The 17,171-nt window shown below is 41.8% G+C and overlaps 1 protein-coding gene across 2 annotated transcripts in view; it reads right to left on the bottom strand.

Moving 5' to 3' along the window:
* CHD6 (chromodomain helicase DNA binding protein 6) overlaps positions 1-17,171 on the bottom strand; it is a 191,225-nt gene that overhangs the window by 18,745 nt on the left and 155,309 nt on the right. For both annotated transcript variants that reach the window (XM_032419783.1, XM_032419784.1), the window contains 4 exons: positions 15,954-16,014; positions 2,602-2,662; positions 1,674-1,890; positions 76-284 (listed from right to left, as the gene is read on the bottom strand). In XM_032419783.1, the coding sequence (XP_032275674.1) occupies positions 76-284; positions 1,674-1,890; positions 2,602-2,662; positions 15,954-16,014 (548 nt within the window). The remainder of the gene's footprint in view (positions 1-75; positions 285-1,673; positions 1,891-2,601; positions 2,663-15,953; positions 16,015-17,171) is intronic.

Genomic DNA, 17,171 nt, shown 5'->3' with positions numbered 1-17,171 from the left:
GTGATTCTGTACCTTGAAAATAAACATGCCCCTTCCCTGTGTCATTGGGGACATACGGACAGAGAGCTTTCTCACCACCATCCTTCCATGTGGGCAGACGACAGACGTTCCGGCACATGGCCACAAAACTATAGAAGTAGTGCTCCAGGCTCTCATCCGACTTCTTATCCAAACGGGAAATGATGCGGAACTGTGTCCAGTCAAAAGTTTTCTTTTCTTGATCATAAACAACCCCAAAGGAGGACACTGCTCTGTAGAAGTCGGCTTGCTCTCTCCTAGTCCACCTTGGGATTTAATCAGAAAGGGAGAGTGAGCTGTTTTCCCTTAAGAGAAAAAAAAAAAAGCCAACAACTACTTACTGAGCACCTACTAGGAGAGTCCATGGAGTCAAGAAAGCAGGTGGGCCTGGTTTGCCTATTTAATTACTTTTATTTAAGTTAAATTGGGCTGAGAGGCTTATAATGAAAACAGCCTATTATCCTACCACCACTTTCAAATCTCTCAACTTTTTCTTCCGGTATTTATCTATTTCTAAGTCATGTGTGCAGACCTGCTGTCTCCTGATTCATTAATTTTAGAGATTACCTCGTTTGTTTCCGCTGATGGGAGATGAGGATCTTAAAATACTCTGTATGCTTAAATATTTTTCCTGATTTTGCCCCCTGTATGACAACCAGAATCAGAATCCTGGAGGGACCTGAAATTCACCCCCTTTCTTTTCCTGATGAGGAGATTGGTCCAGAGAAGGGAAGTGACTCCCCCAGCCACACAACTCCCCCGACCCCTATTTCACGTTTACTTTCTTCCAGGTTTTATTTAGGCAGGTAGCCCATATCTAGGACACTAAGGTTCTCCAGCCTCTACATCCTGTAGGGTTAAGATAATGATGGAAGGTGGTTGGATTATTATACCCTGCCCATAGTCTTTATGGCCTCAATATGAGGACAGCCTCATAAAGGAGTTAGGCCAGGAGTAGGGTGAAGGGCTCAGTGGAGGAGTGAGAAGCAGGGAAAAAGGGCTCGAGTTCTTCTCTTTGGAGTTGTGAAAGATGGGAGACCTATTTTCCCTGAATTACCAAATTTCATAAAGTCAGAAGGTGTACACAGAAGTGGATTTGCTATTTTTTCTATTTGGTATTCTTTTACTTCACTGGATGTTACATCAGAAGGGTGGATAGAAAGATTCAAAGAACTACAGCTTTGTTGATTTCTTCTGGTGGCATCATTCCTAGCCTGTGCTGGCCTTCTGTAGCCGTTTTTGGTGTAACTCTCAGATGGGCAAGTAGCTCCTGATAATTTATCCCCCTCCTTCTGGGCTGGCATTTTATAGTACTTCCTGTTCTCAAAGGCTTGATAAGGACTGGTAGAAGAACATGGTCTGATATATGCTAATTTTAAATCACACTTCCAGGGATTGGGGTCCAACTTAAGGAAGAGGGTCAAGTTGGAAAGTCACAGAAGTCTGGGAATTGTGAACAAAAGGGTTTCCTAGATCTCGTCAACTCCCCAGCCAGCATGACAATACCATCCCTGGAGGCTGGACTGAATTAATTCTGGAGACCGCCTAACTTCACAATGAGAACATTAAATGCACTTGGTCTCTAGCTATCAGCATTCCCTTGTCACCTTTACTCGTCGGCAGCTCCATATGCCCTTTGGGTCACTGACTTTTACCTCTTTTGAGCTTCCTTGTTGATGAGATCCATTTCTGAGGTTCTCCTGAACATCTCTTCCTGGACCCAGTATCCTTGGTTACCCGGTCCCAGGATTTCCGGTCGGCAGAGTTCTTTGCGGTTACAGCGCTGGTACACAGTGACCAGACGTCTGAGGCGAGCCGTGAGAGCAGATGAAACTGGCCAGGGTGATTTGTCTGGGTCGGAGCCATCCTGGGCTTCAAACATCAGTGAGGATATTAGTATTTACAAACAGAATCAAAACAAAGGTGGCTATTTTTGTTGTTTTGTTTAAATAAGAACACAGCTGATTCAAGGACCTGATCAATTGGCTCAGGAGCTAGGCAGAGCTGGAAGGGTTGCAATTCTGCTTTAGAAACAGCTTTCGGTTGTGGTTGGCTCTGTCATCTCTCACATACAAATATGTCTGTCCACGGGGGCAGAACAGATTCAGGGACCTTGCTCTAAGGCATGGGAACGAGCAGGCCGTCTGTGGCCTTCTCCATATACAACTATGGGCTTCTGTGTAGCTGGGTCTTCCAACTGCCAAAGACTTTGTTAAGTTCGAATTCAGAAAAAACTAAGCAAAAAAAAACAAACCACATCAAACCAACCCTCCCTAACGTTTCTCCCACCAAATGAATTAAATAAATAATAAATCAATGAAACCACAATTCCTTTTCCTCTCCCTGACTCCATCCTGACCTCAGATATCACTAATCTCACTTCTGAATTCCAACGACAGGTGGCGGAAGCTTGCCAGAGCCCCATTCAAGCTCCATGTGTGACTCCAAGAGAGTCTGATGAAGGTCAACTGAGCTTTTTAAAAAAGCCTCCTTAAAAAAGCACATTTTTATTACATGTGAACTCCAGGATAACTACAAACTGGGACCTTACTTTTCTTTGCCTTCAGAAGGACACAGTCTCACCTGCCTGGCTGTCATCCTTCTTTTCGCCAAAAATGCCATCACCTCCATCACGGGAACTCTCCTAGGGAGAAAGGAAGCCATGCCATCAGTAAAGCTGCAGCCCAAGACAAACCAGCTCAGACAGCCCCCATACAGCAGGAGATCTCTCCTGCCCATGGACACCTCAAAGACCTAATCGTCCCCAGTCAATAAAGCTTACTTGTGCAGTTTTAAAAGAATCAGAAAGCAGTTTATTTAAAATAAGCATTTTTAACTAGGACTGTACAATGATTCTGTCTGCAGAGAATTAGCTGAAAGAACGATGAGCTGGCATGCTCTCCCTGGCAATTACATTTTACAAGCACTATTTTAGTTGTGAATTTAAATATTTGCGTTACCATCATCTCTTGCAATTTAATACTGTCATTTCACAAAGGTTGTGCCTGCATTTTGGTTTCTTTCTTTTTTTCTTTTTTGCTGTGGAATAAGTATGATGTTCATGTTCATTACGGTTAGCTTACTTCACAGCAACAGATGCTCTTGTCCTAAAATGTGACTGCTCCAGACATGAGACCTGATGGCGCAAAACCCCCAGGAATTTAAAATTAAAATCACAACTGAGGCTCCAAGTGAATCTGGAGTAATTTCACAGGCACAGAGCTTATCCAAGTTGGAGCGTTTGTCAAACTGGCTCTAATGGATTCCTTTACAAACCCTTTCTTGGTCTCAGAAGGGAACTCTGGAAGTTCTTTATATATGGTGTGTGGGAGAGTTTGGGGGTGGGAGAAGAGAGAGTGCTATTTTTCAACTGGACCCCATTTTTAACATGAAAACTTACTGTCTTTTTGATTAGCATCTTTTGACCTCAATGACAGAAGAGAATAACCCCAGGACTGGAGACTTTGGCCATGTGAGGGAGGGTCAGATCAGAATAAAGGTCAGCAATCTGTGGTCTGCAGACTGTTTTTGTGTGGCCCTCAAGCTAAGAAGAGTTTTTACACCTTTGAAGGGAAGAAGAAAAAGAAGAGGAAGGGGAAGAAGAAAAGGGGAAATGGGAGAGGGAGAAGAATATGCAACAGATTCACTATCTGGTCCTTTACAGGAAACGTTTGCTGCCTCCTGGAAGAGTGCACACAGCACAGACCAGCAGACCAGGGATCTAGATTCAGTAGGAACGGAGTGACACCTATGATTGGCAATAGTCAAAATTCTAACCATTCTCTTAGGTCCCTAATACGATGGAAAAGGCTGAAAAAGAAAACTGTGAAAAGGCAGAGAGCAGGGGCACATTTTCTCTCTTACAAAATAGTGGTAATAGCTAACATCACAGAGGACCGTGTGAAACCCTTTACGTGGCTAATCTCCTTTAGTTCTCAGAACTGCTTCATGAGGTAAAACTATGACTCTCCTCATTTTACAGATGCAGAAAACAAGCCCTGGAGAGGTTCTGTAACTTGCTCAAGGTCATACAGCTGGGTTTCAAACACCGTAGTCTGATGACAGCCTACACTTTCAACCACTTCAACCATCCAAAAAAGGGCAAAACGAGAGTCTGGGTTGAAGCTTTGTTTTGGAGAGTGAAACATATTTAGAATTGGAGAACACCAGTTCAATCTCTCTTCCTTGGCCCAAACGGTTTCTTGCCATCTAAGTGAAGAGATGGCAACCTCAGGCTCATCTACTGTGCCATTTTGGAGTGGGACTTAAATATGCCACCTCATCCTCCCCCACTACTTGGGTGGTTACAACATAAGCAAAAAACTACCAACCACGCCCTGTATCCTTTCCTGCCCGCAAGAATATTTTTGAGTATCCTCACAACATCCACAAAGATCCTTTGAATGCGGAAACTTGTAATTACAGACACTTCCAGGCTGAGAAACATCCTAGAGCCTACAAAACGTAGGAGTCAGGTGCCAGAGCTACCATGCTCATGACGCTGATGGGTGGCTAACTCGGGCGTCCCCACACCCCAGAGCCACACGGTGACTCCCAGCTTCGCGTGAGGCAGACATGCATGACCTGCAGGTTTCCCTTCTGGGGAAGTTTCTGTTGGTGCATAGTTAGTAACAACACGAGTACGGCAAGTGCCTTTCTGTATATCCTGCCCTCTCTCGGAGGCACCTCCTCTCTCTGGAAATGACAGAATGGAGAGGACTCGGCTCATCAACAGCCCAAGTGGAAAAGATGTCATAACCTTAGCTAATAACTGATGCAAAGTGCACGTGTTACGTGCAGCTGCAGAGGCAGGCTGGGGTCACAGGAAGCACACGGAAAGCCCTGCGTCTGAAGTACACAGTTTAACGTTTAGTATTTCAACATCTGCTCTCTCAGACTGTGAAGCGATATGAAAGAAGTATTCATCTTAGAGGAGGTGTGAATCTGTCATTTCAATGTGAAGGGTCCAGAGAGTGCTGACCACAAGAACCGCAAAACAAAGGAAACTGAAAACACAACAACAACAACAAACAACACAAAGGAAACTGGTTATACTGTGCGATTTCCCCATCTGGAGCGTGCAGCGGTTTGCAGTCTGACAGGTCCGCGGCTCTTTGGCCGTGGGCAAGCTGTTTCATCTCTCAAGCTCATTTCTTCATTTGCAAAACGGAGGTCATAATACTTTATAGGGTGATTGTGGGGCACAAATGAGTCGATTATGTCGAGTGTTTAACCAAATGCTGGCCTGAAGCAAACACCTCATAAATGGTGGTGGGGACTACAGGAATGCTAATGCACAGTCCCAACTATCACGTAGCCCCTCCCCGGTCCCATCTTTCACCTGCGTGGCGTGCTGTAAGGCAGGCTTTAGGATGCAGGGGACAGCAACAGCAACCACAAAGGTCTCCTGGGACCTGGGTCAGCGAGCCGCCAGATACTACACTGAGTGCTTTCGATGCTGTTTCCACTTACTCATCATTTATTCATTATTCCGTTTTGACAGGAGGAAACTGGAATGGGGAGGATGATCGTCTCACCTAAGATCATACATAGTTATTAAGTGGTGAAGGTGGAATTAAAACCTAGAAGATCTGAGGGTTCTAGAGGGGACGGGGGTAGGGGGATGGGTTAGCCTGGTGACAGGTATCAAGGAGGGCACGTACTGCATGGAGCACCGGGTGTTATACGCAAACAATGAATCATGGAACACTACATCAAAATAAATAAATTAAAAAAACAAAACAAAACAAAAAACCCAGAAGATCTGACTTCAGAGGAGGAGCTCTAACCACTGGGCAGTACTGCCTCCGGCAGGTGGAAGACACAGGACGCCGAATCCAGAGCAGTGTTCATTAACTAAGTCCAAACACGTCACTTCTCCACTGGGGTAGTGGCATGCACAGACTCCTAGTTACTGAAAACAGAAGGTGCAGGCTCCCTTGTTTGTGGCCGGCCCCTTCGGACCTGGCTGCCTGCCCTACTTGGTCTTGATGAAGGTGGTGGTGGCAGCAGCACAGACCCAGTGAGATCTGCAGACCCAAGGAATTTCTTCTGTGCTCTAACGAAACCCTAGGATCAACACAACAGGCAAGGAGCTGTCCTCTTATATTGAGCAAACAAGTATTCCCTGAGTGCCAGGAAAAAATGGAACCCTTGTCTTTCCAGAGCCCAGTCTGGTGGTCATGAGAGACATGCTGAAAAATACTGGCCGTGCTGTGTGATTAGTGCTCCTAAACACAGTGGGAAAATAAGACAGAGTCACCAACTCTGGCAGACCCAAATCAAAGAGGGGGAAAGACATCCACGAGGTGACTTTTGAGCTTCCTATTGAAGGACACAAAGAGGAGTTGGCCAGGAGAAGTTAAGAGCTCTCTGTGAGAGGTAACAGGATGCACAGAGGCAGATTTAAAAAGATCCCACTGTGGCTTTCATTTTGCAGGAAAAAAACCAAGCATTCTACTCTCGCATAAACTTCATGTAGAAAGTAGATACACATCAAATGTCATTAACGTAACTCAAGGATTTTATTAGGGAAAGACAGCAGGGTGTAGAAAAAGATTGAGTAGGGGAGACAGCTCTTGTGTCCTCTAGCCAATAGGACTTTTTTTTGAAGCTGAGGAAAACTAATTCAGCTTCCCCTCTCTAGAATGGGATAAGAGTAACACCTAACTGGAGGGGAAACATGCTTTGTTAGCTTGGAAGTACTCCACATTCAAATATTACTATTGGAGTTTAGAGAACCCTCAAACTCTGAACTTGTAAGAATAGAGTAATTGTTCACTTCCTAACTGAATTTTTCTTACAACGGGATTTGGGCCATTTTAGGCATTAAGTTTCTCACGAGAGCTTTCCCAAGCTCACTCTGGCTATGACTTCATCCTCCACGTACAGACCTTCTGTTTCAGAGAGCACCTGTAGCAGGCCCAGCTGCAGGCAAGGACAGGACACGCTGATTAGAAGACGTGACTGTATTAGTGGGCCACCACTTACCACTATCTCAGTTACAAGAGCTGTTACTCTCCCTATATCATATGACGTTTGATGCAGAGAGATTCTGTTTACAATTCGAGGTTCCAGACCATTCCAAACACAAGTAAACTTTCTGACTAACTGCTGTAGGAAGTCTCTGCATATTCACGGACTCCAGCTGCATGTGAAATCTGTAACTGTTCACCAATCAAAGTTCTATTGGTATTAAAACAGAGAGAGTGTGGGGGAAGGGAGTAAACTAGATCATCTCAAATGTCCCCTCTACTCTGACATTCTGATTCTCCGACCCACACATTTTAAGAGGACAATAGCTATAGCGTGCTCTGGAAGGCACCAGAACAGCGAGGGTCTGGAGATGATGCAATATAAAGAAAGGCAGAGGGACTAGGGGCCCTTCACCTGAAGAGACATTTAAAGACATGAAGGTAGCTAGCTGGCCTCAAGAATTTAAAATCCTATCAGAGAAGAGAGAAAGAACAGTTTTGTTCTTTGCAGCACCAGAAGAAAACTAAACAGAATCCAGGGAACCAACCAGGAGTCAGATTTCTGGGACAGTATAAGGAGTTTCCTTGGAAGCCAGCACATTTTTTTTTTCTTCTTCCCATGGACTCCCGGAATTACCTAAACCTACCTGGAATGACCCCTGATGGCAAGGCTGCAGAGGGGATAGAACATTCAGAGACCACTCAGACATGTGTTAGGGCTCCTTGCAATACTGGGATTGTGCCAATCTAACAGACTAACCGTCCCCTGTCTGTGCCCAAGTGTGTTTAATTCAGAGGAAGTCCTAGTTACAGACGATACAGGCTCTCTGGGCATCTTTAGCCCTGCCTGTTGATCTGCCTGTGAACAGAACTGGGAGAAGGAAATACCCAACCAGTGTCTTTGGGGTTGGGGCAGGAGGTATGGGATGGGAGGGAAGCAGGGGTGGGACAGCAGACTGGGTTCAGATGTTGGCTGTTCCTCTACATCTGTTATTTTAGCACATGGACCAGATGTCAAGCTTAATCTATTTATAATCTGTCCACCTCAAAATCTGGGAGAAGCCACACCCCATTCTATCTGCTTTTGATTATATTCTACAGCCCAGGTTTTAGGGATTTCAAAAGCAAAATAAATAATACAGGCATTAATTTCATAAGTGAATAAAATGTAGTTCCAGAGGAGTTTAACCCTACTGTATGGAAACTTCAGTTACTTTACAATTCTGCCACAACCCCTTTGGTGCCCAGATCTCTCCAAGATCAAACACGGATCAGCTAAGTGTATAAACCTGACGGCAAACAGCTTTCAGAGCCGGGCCGGCTGTGGCCGCCTTTCCATAGAAGCAGCACACGTGTGCAGCTAAAATCCTCTCTACTTTACAGGCTGTGAAAACAACACTTGATTAGAGAACATAATACAAGAATATCTAGAAAATATCTAGTCTGAACTCTATCCTGGTAGCAGTGGGAATGGCGCCAAGTCCTTTAAAGCTCCCGGGCCGAAGGGTCCGCAGCCCTCCAATGAGGGCAGGAACATCAGAAGTGCTTACTGTACTCAGCGGAGGTGAGGACTGATGGCAACAAATGGAAAAAGTGCTTTGGAAAAAGTAAAGTTCCATTAAGTATAAGGTATGACTTGCATTTCTCTGGTACTTGAACTGCTTCTATGGAATGACACATCCCAAATTCCAGACAAAAGGAGTAACAGGATAAGCTAGGGACCAGAATGGCAGAACCTGGACTTCAACTGTTGACATCAGAACCCAACTTCCTTTAGGTCAGGGTCAGAGGTTTCATGCTGATCTGCTTCAATCCACTGCTTCTCAAACCGTGGGGAGATATGGAAACATATCTTTGATTATTATTTCCTACTTTGGGGAAGTGATGTCATTGTTACTGTTATAGGAATCAGAGCTGATGGGAGCCAAAGTAAATACCACACATTCTCCCAACTAGAACCAAAAGAAAAGAACTGATAACTTTTGGGTGGTGATGAAGAGAAGATGAGAGAATATCCTGGCAATGGACTCAGTTGGGGACAACTGCACAGTAAGCTCTGGGATTCAGAATCCATGAAATCCTACCAGATTCATTTGCTCTATAACTCAAAGCCAGAGAACATGTGTGGTCAAATGGTGCTGGGGCCCTGGTAAGGTTTCAGTCTGCTTATGCAAAGCCCCAGAAACTCATCTGTAAAATGCAATGCAGACTTCTGCTTCTGGGAAAATGCATGTTTCCCTATTCCTCACTCTAAGCACTATTAAAACCCCTGGACATTATATATGAAACAAACATAAAAAACTCTGAAAGGTGAGAGAAGGCAAACCAACTAGGGACTTTGGGACCCAAGGAATGTCAGTGGTGAGTTCCACGGTTTTCTTTTTGACCTTATATATTTGGAGGGAAAGAAGCTGGCTACCTGGAAATGCCAAAGGGTACAGACAAAAAAAAAAAAAAAAAAAAGCCCCAAGAAAAGCCTGCTCTCTTCAGCAAAGGACCAGGAAAAAAGCAGGTTAGGAATATACAAAATGTTAAGACAATACCCACTATCCTCCAGCCCAAGAACATAAAAAACTGGCTCAACACATCCATGCCAGCAAAGGCCAGGCAGAGAATCTTGGCTTCCACCTTCACCAGGTGGTAATAGGGCACCTCCTGCCCCTCTTGGGGTGATGTCAAAAAGCCAAGTAGGGAGCTGGGACTTTCATCTGTGAGAAGGAGTAATGAGGTCCCCATCCCCACCCACCCACGGTATTAGCAAAGACCATGGGCAGAGCTGGACTTCCACTCCTGTCCAGCAATAGTAAGAAACATCCCCCTCAGGTTTCATTGGGGGTTGGCTGGGAACGCGAACTTCTATTCCTACCTGGTAGCAACAAGGTCGTACCCGTCCCCTACGCCGCTCCCTTCAAGAGAGGAGTCAGAGGTAGTCAGCTAAAACAGAACTTTTAAATAAGATCCTGAGTCTTACAATATAATACCAAAATGTCCAGATTTCAGTGAAAAATCTTATCATATCATACCAAGAAACAGGAAGATCTCAAACTGAATGAGAAAGAATAAATGCTACCACCGAGATGACAGAAATCTTAGAATTTGACATAAGAATTTAAAGCAGTCATCAAATGAGCGATTCTGAACATGCTCGCCACAAATGAAAAAACAAAATCTCTGCAAAGAAACAAAGATCCAAAGAAGAACCAAAAAGAAATTTTAGATTTGAAAAATACACAAAAAAGAACCCTAAAAAGCAAAACAAAACAAACAACAACTCAATCTCAATGGACAGTCTCAATAGCAGAATGCAGGAGAAAAAGAAAAAAAGCAGGGAACTCAAAGACACAAAAATATAAAGTACTCGATGTGAAAAACAGAAAAATAGATTTAAAAAAAAAATAGGGCATTAGGGACCTGTGGGACTGTATCAGAAGTTCTTTTTTTTTTTTAAAAAGATTTATTTATTTATTTATTAGAGAGAGAGAGAGAGAAAGTGAGCACACAGAGGGAGAGGGAGAAGCAGGCTTCCCGCTGAGCAGGGAGCCTGATGTAAGGCTCAATCCCAGGACCCTGGGATCATAACCTGAGCCGAAGGCAGATGTTTAACTGACCGAGCCATCCAGGCGTCCCTGTAACAGAAGTTCTAATGTTCATATCATCAGAGGAAGGGAGAACAGAAAGGGCTTGAAGAAACAATAGCTGAAAACTCTCCAAATTTGGCAAAAGACATTTTAAACCTACAGATTCAAGAAGTGGAGAAAATCCCAAAAAGGATGAAGTCAAAGAAATCCATACACAAAAAATCATGGTTATACTTCTGAAAACTAAAGACAAAGAAAAAAATCCTGAAAGCAGCAAGAGAGAAATGATGCCTTACCTATAGGGGAAAAACAACTTGAATGACAGCAACTTTCTCACCAGAAACCACAGAGGCCAGAAGAAAGTGGCACATTTTTCAAGAGCTGAAAGAAAAGAACTGTCATCCCAGAGTCCTATATCCAGTGCAAATATTCTTCAGGAATGAAGGGGATATTAAGACATTCTCAAAGAAAAGCTAAGAGAAATGTCAACTGGACCTACCCTAAAAGAGTGGCTAAAGGAATTCTCATTCGCAAAGAAAAGCTAAGAGAAATGTCAACTGGACCTACCCTAAAAGAATGGCTAAAGGAATTTCTCTAAATGGAAAGAAGAAACCTTGGAACACCATAAAGAAGAAGGAATCCAGTAAACAAAATACAACTAAATACCACAGACTCTTCTTTCTCCTCTTCAATTTTCTAAATTATACTGACAGTTGCAGCACAAGTTGTAACATTGTCTGATATGGTTCTAAATGTATGTGGAAGAAATACTTAAGATCACTATATTGAAAATGGGGGGAGGGTAAAGAAACAAAACTAGTAGCAAGGTTGAACTGGTGAATGATCATACCAGCATCTGTGATACTTTGTGTATATATAATAAAATATCTAGAAGGGCCATCAAAAAGCTGTTAAAAAACCAATATAGATAACAGATAATAGAGATAAATAAAAAAGCAATCATAAAAGTGTTCAAGTAACCCAGAGAAAGTCAGAAAAAAGAAAAGAGAGAATCAAAAATAGGAGAAAATAATAAAATAAAATATTGGACTGAAGTCTTACTGTCTGAATAATTACATTAAGTATTAAGGGCTGAATATACCAACTCAATGACAGAGATTGGAATAATGCATTAAAAAGTATGACCCAACTCTATGTTGTCTATAGGAAACTCACTTCAAGTATAACAATAAAAGTAGGCTGAAAGTAAAAGAATGGAAAAAGTTGTAAGATGCAAACATTAATCAAAGGAAATCAGGAGTAGCTATATTAATGTCAGATAAAATACACTTCAGAGCAGAGCCAACTATCAGAGGTAGAGATGGACGTTACATAATGATAGCAGAGTCAATCTACCTAAGAAGACAAACCAAAATATGTACGCACCAAACAAGAGGGCTGCAAAATATGTGAAGCAAAAACGGATACAAATGAAAGGAGAAACAGACAAATTGATAATTATATTGGAGACTTCAATACTCCTCTCTCAGCAACTAATGAAACAACCAGACAGAAAAGCAGCAAGGATACAGAAGAACTCAACACTATCAAACAACATGATCTAACTGACATTTATGCAATTATGTCAACATAAGTGCACCCAACAACAGCATAATACACATTGTTTTTCAAGTGCCCATGGAACATACACCAAGACAGACCATGTCCTGGGCCATAAAACAAACCTTAACAAATTTAAAACAACTGAAATAATAGTTTGTTCTCTGAACACAATAGAATCAAACTAGAAGTAAAAAACAGAAAATAGGAAAATCTCCAAACACTTGGAAACTAAATAATACATGTCTAATGATCCATTGATCAAAGAGGAAGTCTCAAGAGAAATTTTTAAAAAATACATTAAATTGAATGAAAATGAAAATACAACATAGCAAAATTTGTGGGACATAGTTAAAGTAATGTTGAGAGGGAAATTTATAGCACTGAATGCATACATTAAATAAGCAGGAAAGTCTCAAAATGGTAATTTAAGCTCCACTCCAAAAATCTAGAAAAAGAAAAGGAACATAAAACCAGGGCAAGCAGAAGGAAGGGAGTAATAAAGAAGACAAATCAATGAAATTTATTTATTTTTTTAAGATTTTATTTATTTGAGAGAGAGAGCATGAGAGAGCATGAGCATGGGGGAGGGGCAGAGGGAGAGGGAGAAGCAGGCTCCCTGCTGAGCAGGGAGCCTGACATGGGGCCCTATCCCAGGACCCTGGGGTCATGACCCAAGCTGAAGGCAGATGATCAACCAACTGTCACCAGGCGCCCCAAAATCAATGAAATTTAAAAGAGAAGACAAAGAGCTGAAACAAAAAGCTGATTATTTAAGAAGATAAAGTAGATAAATCTCTAGTAAGACAGATAAAAAAAAAGAGAAAACACAAATTACCAGTATCAGGAATGAAAGAGGGAACAGCACTACAATTCAAAAGGATAAGGAAATACAATGAACAACACACAAATTTGACAACCTAGATGAAATAGACCAAATTCCTTAAAAAACACTAACTGTTACAAGTTATTCAATATAAAATAGACAGTTGGATTCATAATTTTAAAACTCCCTCAAAAAGGAATCTCCAGGATGGTTTCATGGGAGAATTCTACAAAACATTAAAAAAAATTAATACCAATTATAGATAACCTCTATTAGAAAACAGTTGGAGGTAACATCCAATTCACTTATAAAGCTAACATTACCCTGATATCAAAAGCAGATAAAGATAGTACTGAAAGACAACCATAGACCAGTATCTCTCATGAATATAGATGCAAAAATCCTTAACAAAATATTAGCAAGTAGAATTTAACAATAAGAATCATATGCACCATGACTGAGTGGCATTTATCCCAGTTTATCCAGGGATGCAAAGCTGATTCAATATTTGAAAATCAATCAATGTAATCTACCATATTAAGAGCTAAATAAGAAAAATCACATGATCATATTAATCAGTGCAAAAAATGCATTTCACAAAATTCAACATCTATTCATGATAAAAATTCTCAGAAAACTAGGGATACAGGGGAATGCCTCATATTCGATAAAGATCACCTCCAAAAAACCTAGACCTAGCATTATACTTAACGATGAAAGACTAAATGTCTTCCTCCTAGTATCAGGAACAAGGCAAGAATGTCTGCTCTCAGCATTCATTCAACACAGTCCCAGAAGTTTCAGACAAGTGTAATATGGCAAGAAAGAGAAATACAGGCATACAGATCAGAAAAGAAAAAATAACACTACCCCCATTCGCAGATGACAGGATTGTTGACGTAGAAAATCACAAAACACCTTAAATTGAAACTGTGTTGACCAAGTTTGCAGGATACGAGATAAACATAAATATCCCATTTACAATCACACCAAAGGAAATGAAGTATCTCGATGTAAATCTACAAACATGTACAGAAACTGTTCTCTGAAAAACTATAAGATAGTGATGAAAGAAATCAGAGATCGAAATCAATGGAGAGATATATAGTAAGATTCAATATAGTAAAAGGTCAATTCTCCTCAAAGTGATATATGGGTTTAATGCAATTCCTAGCAAGATCCCAGCAAGAACTTTTGTAGATATAGATAAGAGTATTCTAAAATTTACATGGAAAGGCAAAGGAACAAGAAAAGCCGAAACAATTTTGAAAAAGAAGTGGGAGAAATCAGTCTATCCAATTTTAAGATTTATGATATAGCTACAATAATTGATACTACATGCTATTGGCAGAGAAGTAGACAAATAGAACAATGGAACAGAATCGAGAACCCAGAAATAGATCCACACAAATACGCTCAACTGATATTTTGACAAAGATGCAAAAGCAATGCAATGTAGAAAAGATAGCTCTTTAAAACAAATGGTTCTAGAGCAATTGGACAGCAACAGGTTAAAAAAAGAACCTGAATCTAATTCTATTTATATGAAAACTAACTTAACATGGACTACAGACTTACTTGTTAAGCTAAGAAACTTTTAGTAGAAAACATAGAAGAAAACCTTTGAGATCCACAGATAGGCAGAATTCTTACACTTAAAACCAAAAGCACGACCCATAAAAAGAAAAACTGGTAAGCTGAACTTCCTCAAAATTAAAAACTGTTATTCTGTGAAAGACAATGTGAATAGGATAAAAAGACAAACTATAGGTGGGAGAAAATACTTGCCAACCACCTATCTGACAGAAGACTGGTATCTGGAATATATAAAGAACTCTCAAATACCAATAGGAAAACAAAGAAACAAACAACGCAATTAGAAAATGGGCAAAAGACATGAAGAAACATTTCACTGAAGAGGCTTACATATGGCAATTAAACCTATAAAAAGATGTTAAACATCATTAGCTATTAGGGAAATGTAAATTAAAACTACAACTAGGTATCACTATACACCTATCAGAATGGTTCAATTACAGTGGTGACAACACCAAAAGCTAACAAAAGATGAGGAGAAAGTGGACCGCTCCTACGGGGCTGGGGGCAATGTGAAGGGGTATGGCCACACTGCAAACAGCTTGGCAGTTTAAAAAAAAAAAAACTAAACATGTAGTAACCTTATCACCCAGCAACTGTACTTATGGACATTTATCCCACAGAAACGGCAATGTATAGTCACGCAAAATCTGTACGCAAATGTTTATAGAGGTATTTGTAATAGTCAAAAACTGGAGACAACGCATGTATCCTGCACGTGGATGAATGGTAAAACAAACCCGGACATCCACACCAAGGACTGCTACACAGCAACGAAAAGGACGGCATTACTGTTACAAAAAACAACCTGCAGCAGTCTACAGGGAATTACACTGAACAACAAAAGCTAATCCCCAAGGGCCCCTTATTGTTATGATTCCATTTAATAATATATATATTCTTAAATTCTTAGTTCGTATCTTAAGAAATAATCTTAAAATAATAAATTACAGACATGGAGAACAGGTTAGTGGTTGCCACCAATTACAAAGGAGGTAAAGGCAGGAGGGAAGGGGCTATGGCTAGAAAGGGCAACACGACGGATCTCTGTGGTCACAGAAACGTCCTATATCTTGACTCTAACAACGTCAGCATCCTGGTTGTGATACTGTACTTCAGTTTTGCAAGATGTTCCCATGGGGGGAAACTGGATAAAAGGTACACGGGATCACTCTGTATTGTATCTTGTAATGCATCTAAAATCTACAGTTATATTAAAATCAAAACTTTCACTAGAATAAAAGTGCAATGCAGTCTGTATGTTGATAAACTACACTAAAATGCTGGGCAAAATGCAATGCAATTGCAGGACTGCAATCAAGCGCCCCGAGCTCACTCCCAAGATGGGGAGTTTCTCAACACTGCAGATCGTGTGGATTACCAACACAGCACGTGACTCACCACTTGCTTCTGCAGGCCATCTAACTTGTCTTCAGTGTTGTCTTCTTTATCCATGTTGCCTCTGAATAAAAGTAAAATAAAAAGCATCACGCACCACCTAGGAGCTATTTTGCAACTGGAATGCTTGCAAGAAAACCCCCTAAATCACTGACCGAAAGGAAAATTAGTGGACCCCTTTGCCCACAGGCCTCAAAATCCTGGTTTCTACCAGTGTCATAACTTCTATGGGCAAGGACCTGCACTCAACTGAGACTTCAGCAGGAGGCGATCTACTCAGACAACTTCAGAGGCCAGCTATTCGACAGTGATACTTCACAAGCAAGGTCATTACTGCCCACCGAGAGTTACCTGAACATGGGCCTTTAATAAAAGAACAGACTCGAGACTGAGGCCGTGCAAATCTAGTGAGTCCCGAAGTGCCCCAGGCCCCCTTTCCCCCACAGTGGGGTGAAGCTTCAGGCAGAATCCTTTATTTGGTGGCAGTCACTTCCTCAGGAGGGAGTGGGGCTGCTACTGCTAGGAAGGAAGGACACTGTGCCCTCTTCATCAATAGACACCTACCTCGAGCTCAGCTGCCTAAAGTCTTCTGTCTTGTCAGCTTAACTATTGCTGATGCCGATCTTTTTCATGATTTGTCTTACATTGACTTTGGAGTGTTCCTGTCTCAAATATTCTCATCAATGCTGCTCAGGTCCTGGAGGCAGTGGAATCTCTCCTACCTTAACTACCTCTCACTGCTTAACCACAGAAAGAACAGACGCCCGACAAAAATGTAAGCTTTCCACCATATTCGGGTACCTTACTGACGCAGCGTTTCCCCCCACATCTACCATTAGCATCCCCGCTCACTTGGGCTTCTGTTAACATCTCTCCAAATGAGTCTCCACAGAGGAAATTTCTCTTTGGAGCAGAGAGTGTTATGGTAGCTAAAGTGTTCATCACGGGTTAAGGACAGATGGAAAATGCATTTCAACCTTTTCTTGGCCTTAGCAGGTGGTTAGGAGCTCCTGGCAGTGCAGGCCCTCCTGGCGAGGCCTGGCCACAGCCCTAGGCAATGCAAAGCAGTATCTGCTACTTTTGGGAAGAAGATCAGTTCAAAGCTTACCAAACCCAAGCTAAGAGATACATACAGTGTTTTCCAAGTGTGTGTGTGTGTGTGTGTGTGTTGGAGCACCACAGTTCACAGTTCCTGGGTGTGTGTGTGTGTGTGTGTGTGTG

Source organism: Phoca vitulina, unplaced genomic scaffold, assembly GCF_004348235.1.
Source record: "Phoca vitulina isolate PV1807 unplaced genomic scaffold, GSC_HSeal_1.0 scaffold22, whole genome shotgun sequence".
NCBI classification, from domain to species: Eukaryota; Metazoa; Chordata; class Mammalia; order Carnivora; family Phocidae; genus Phoca; species Phoca vitulina.
This window is presented reverse-complemented; position numbering and strand designations above follow the sequence as displayed.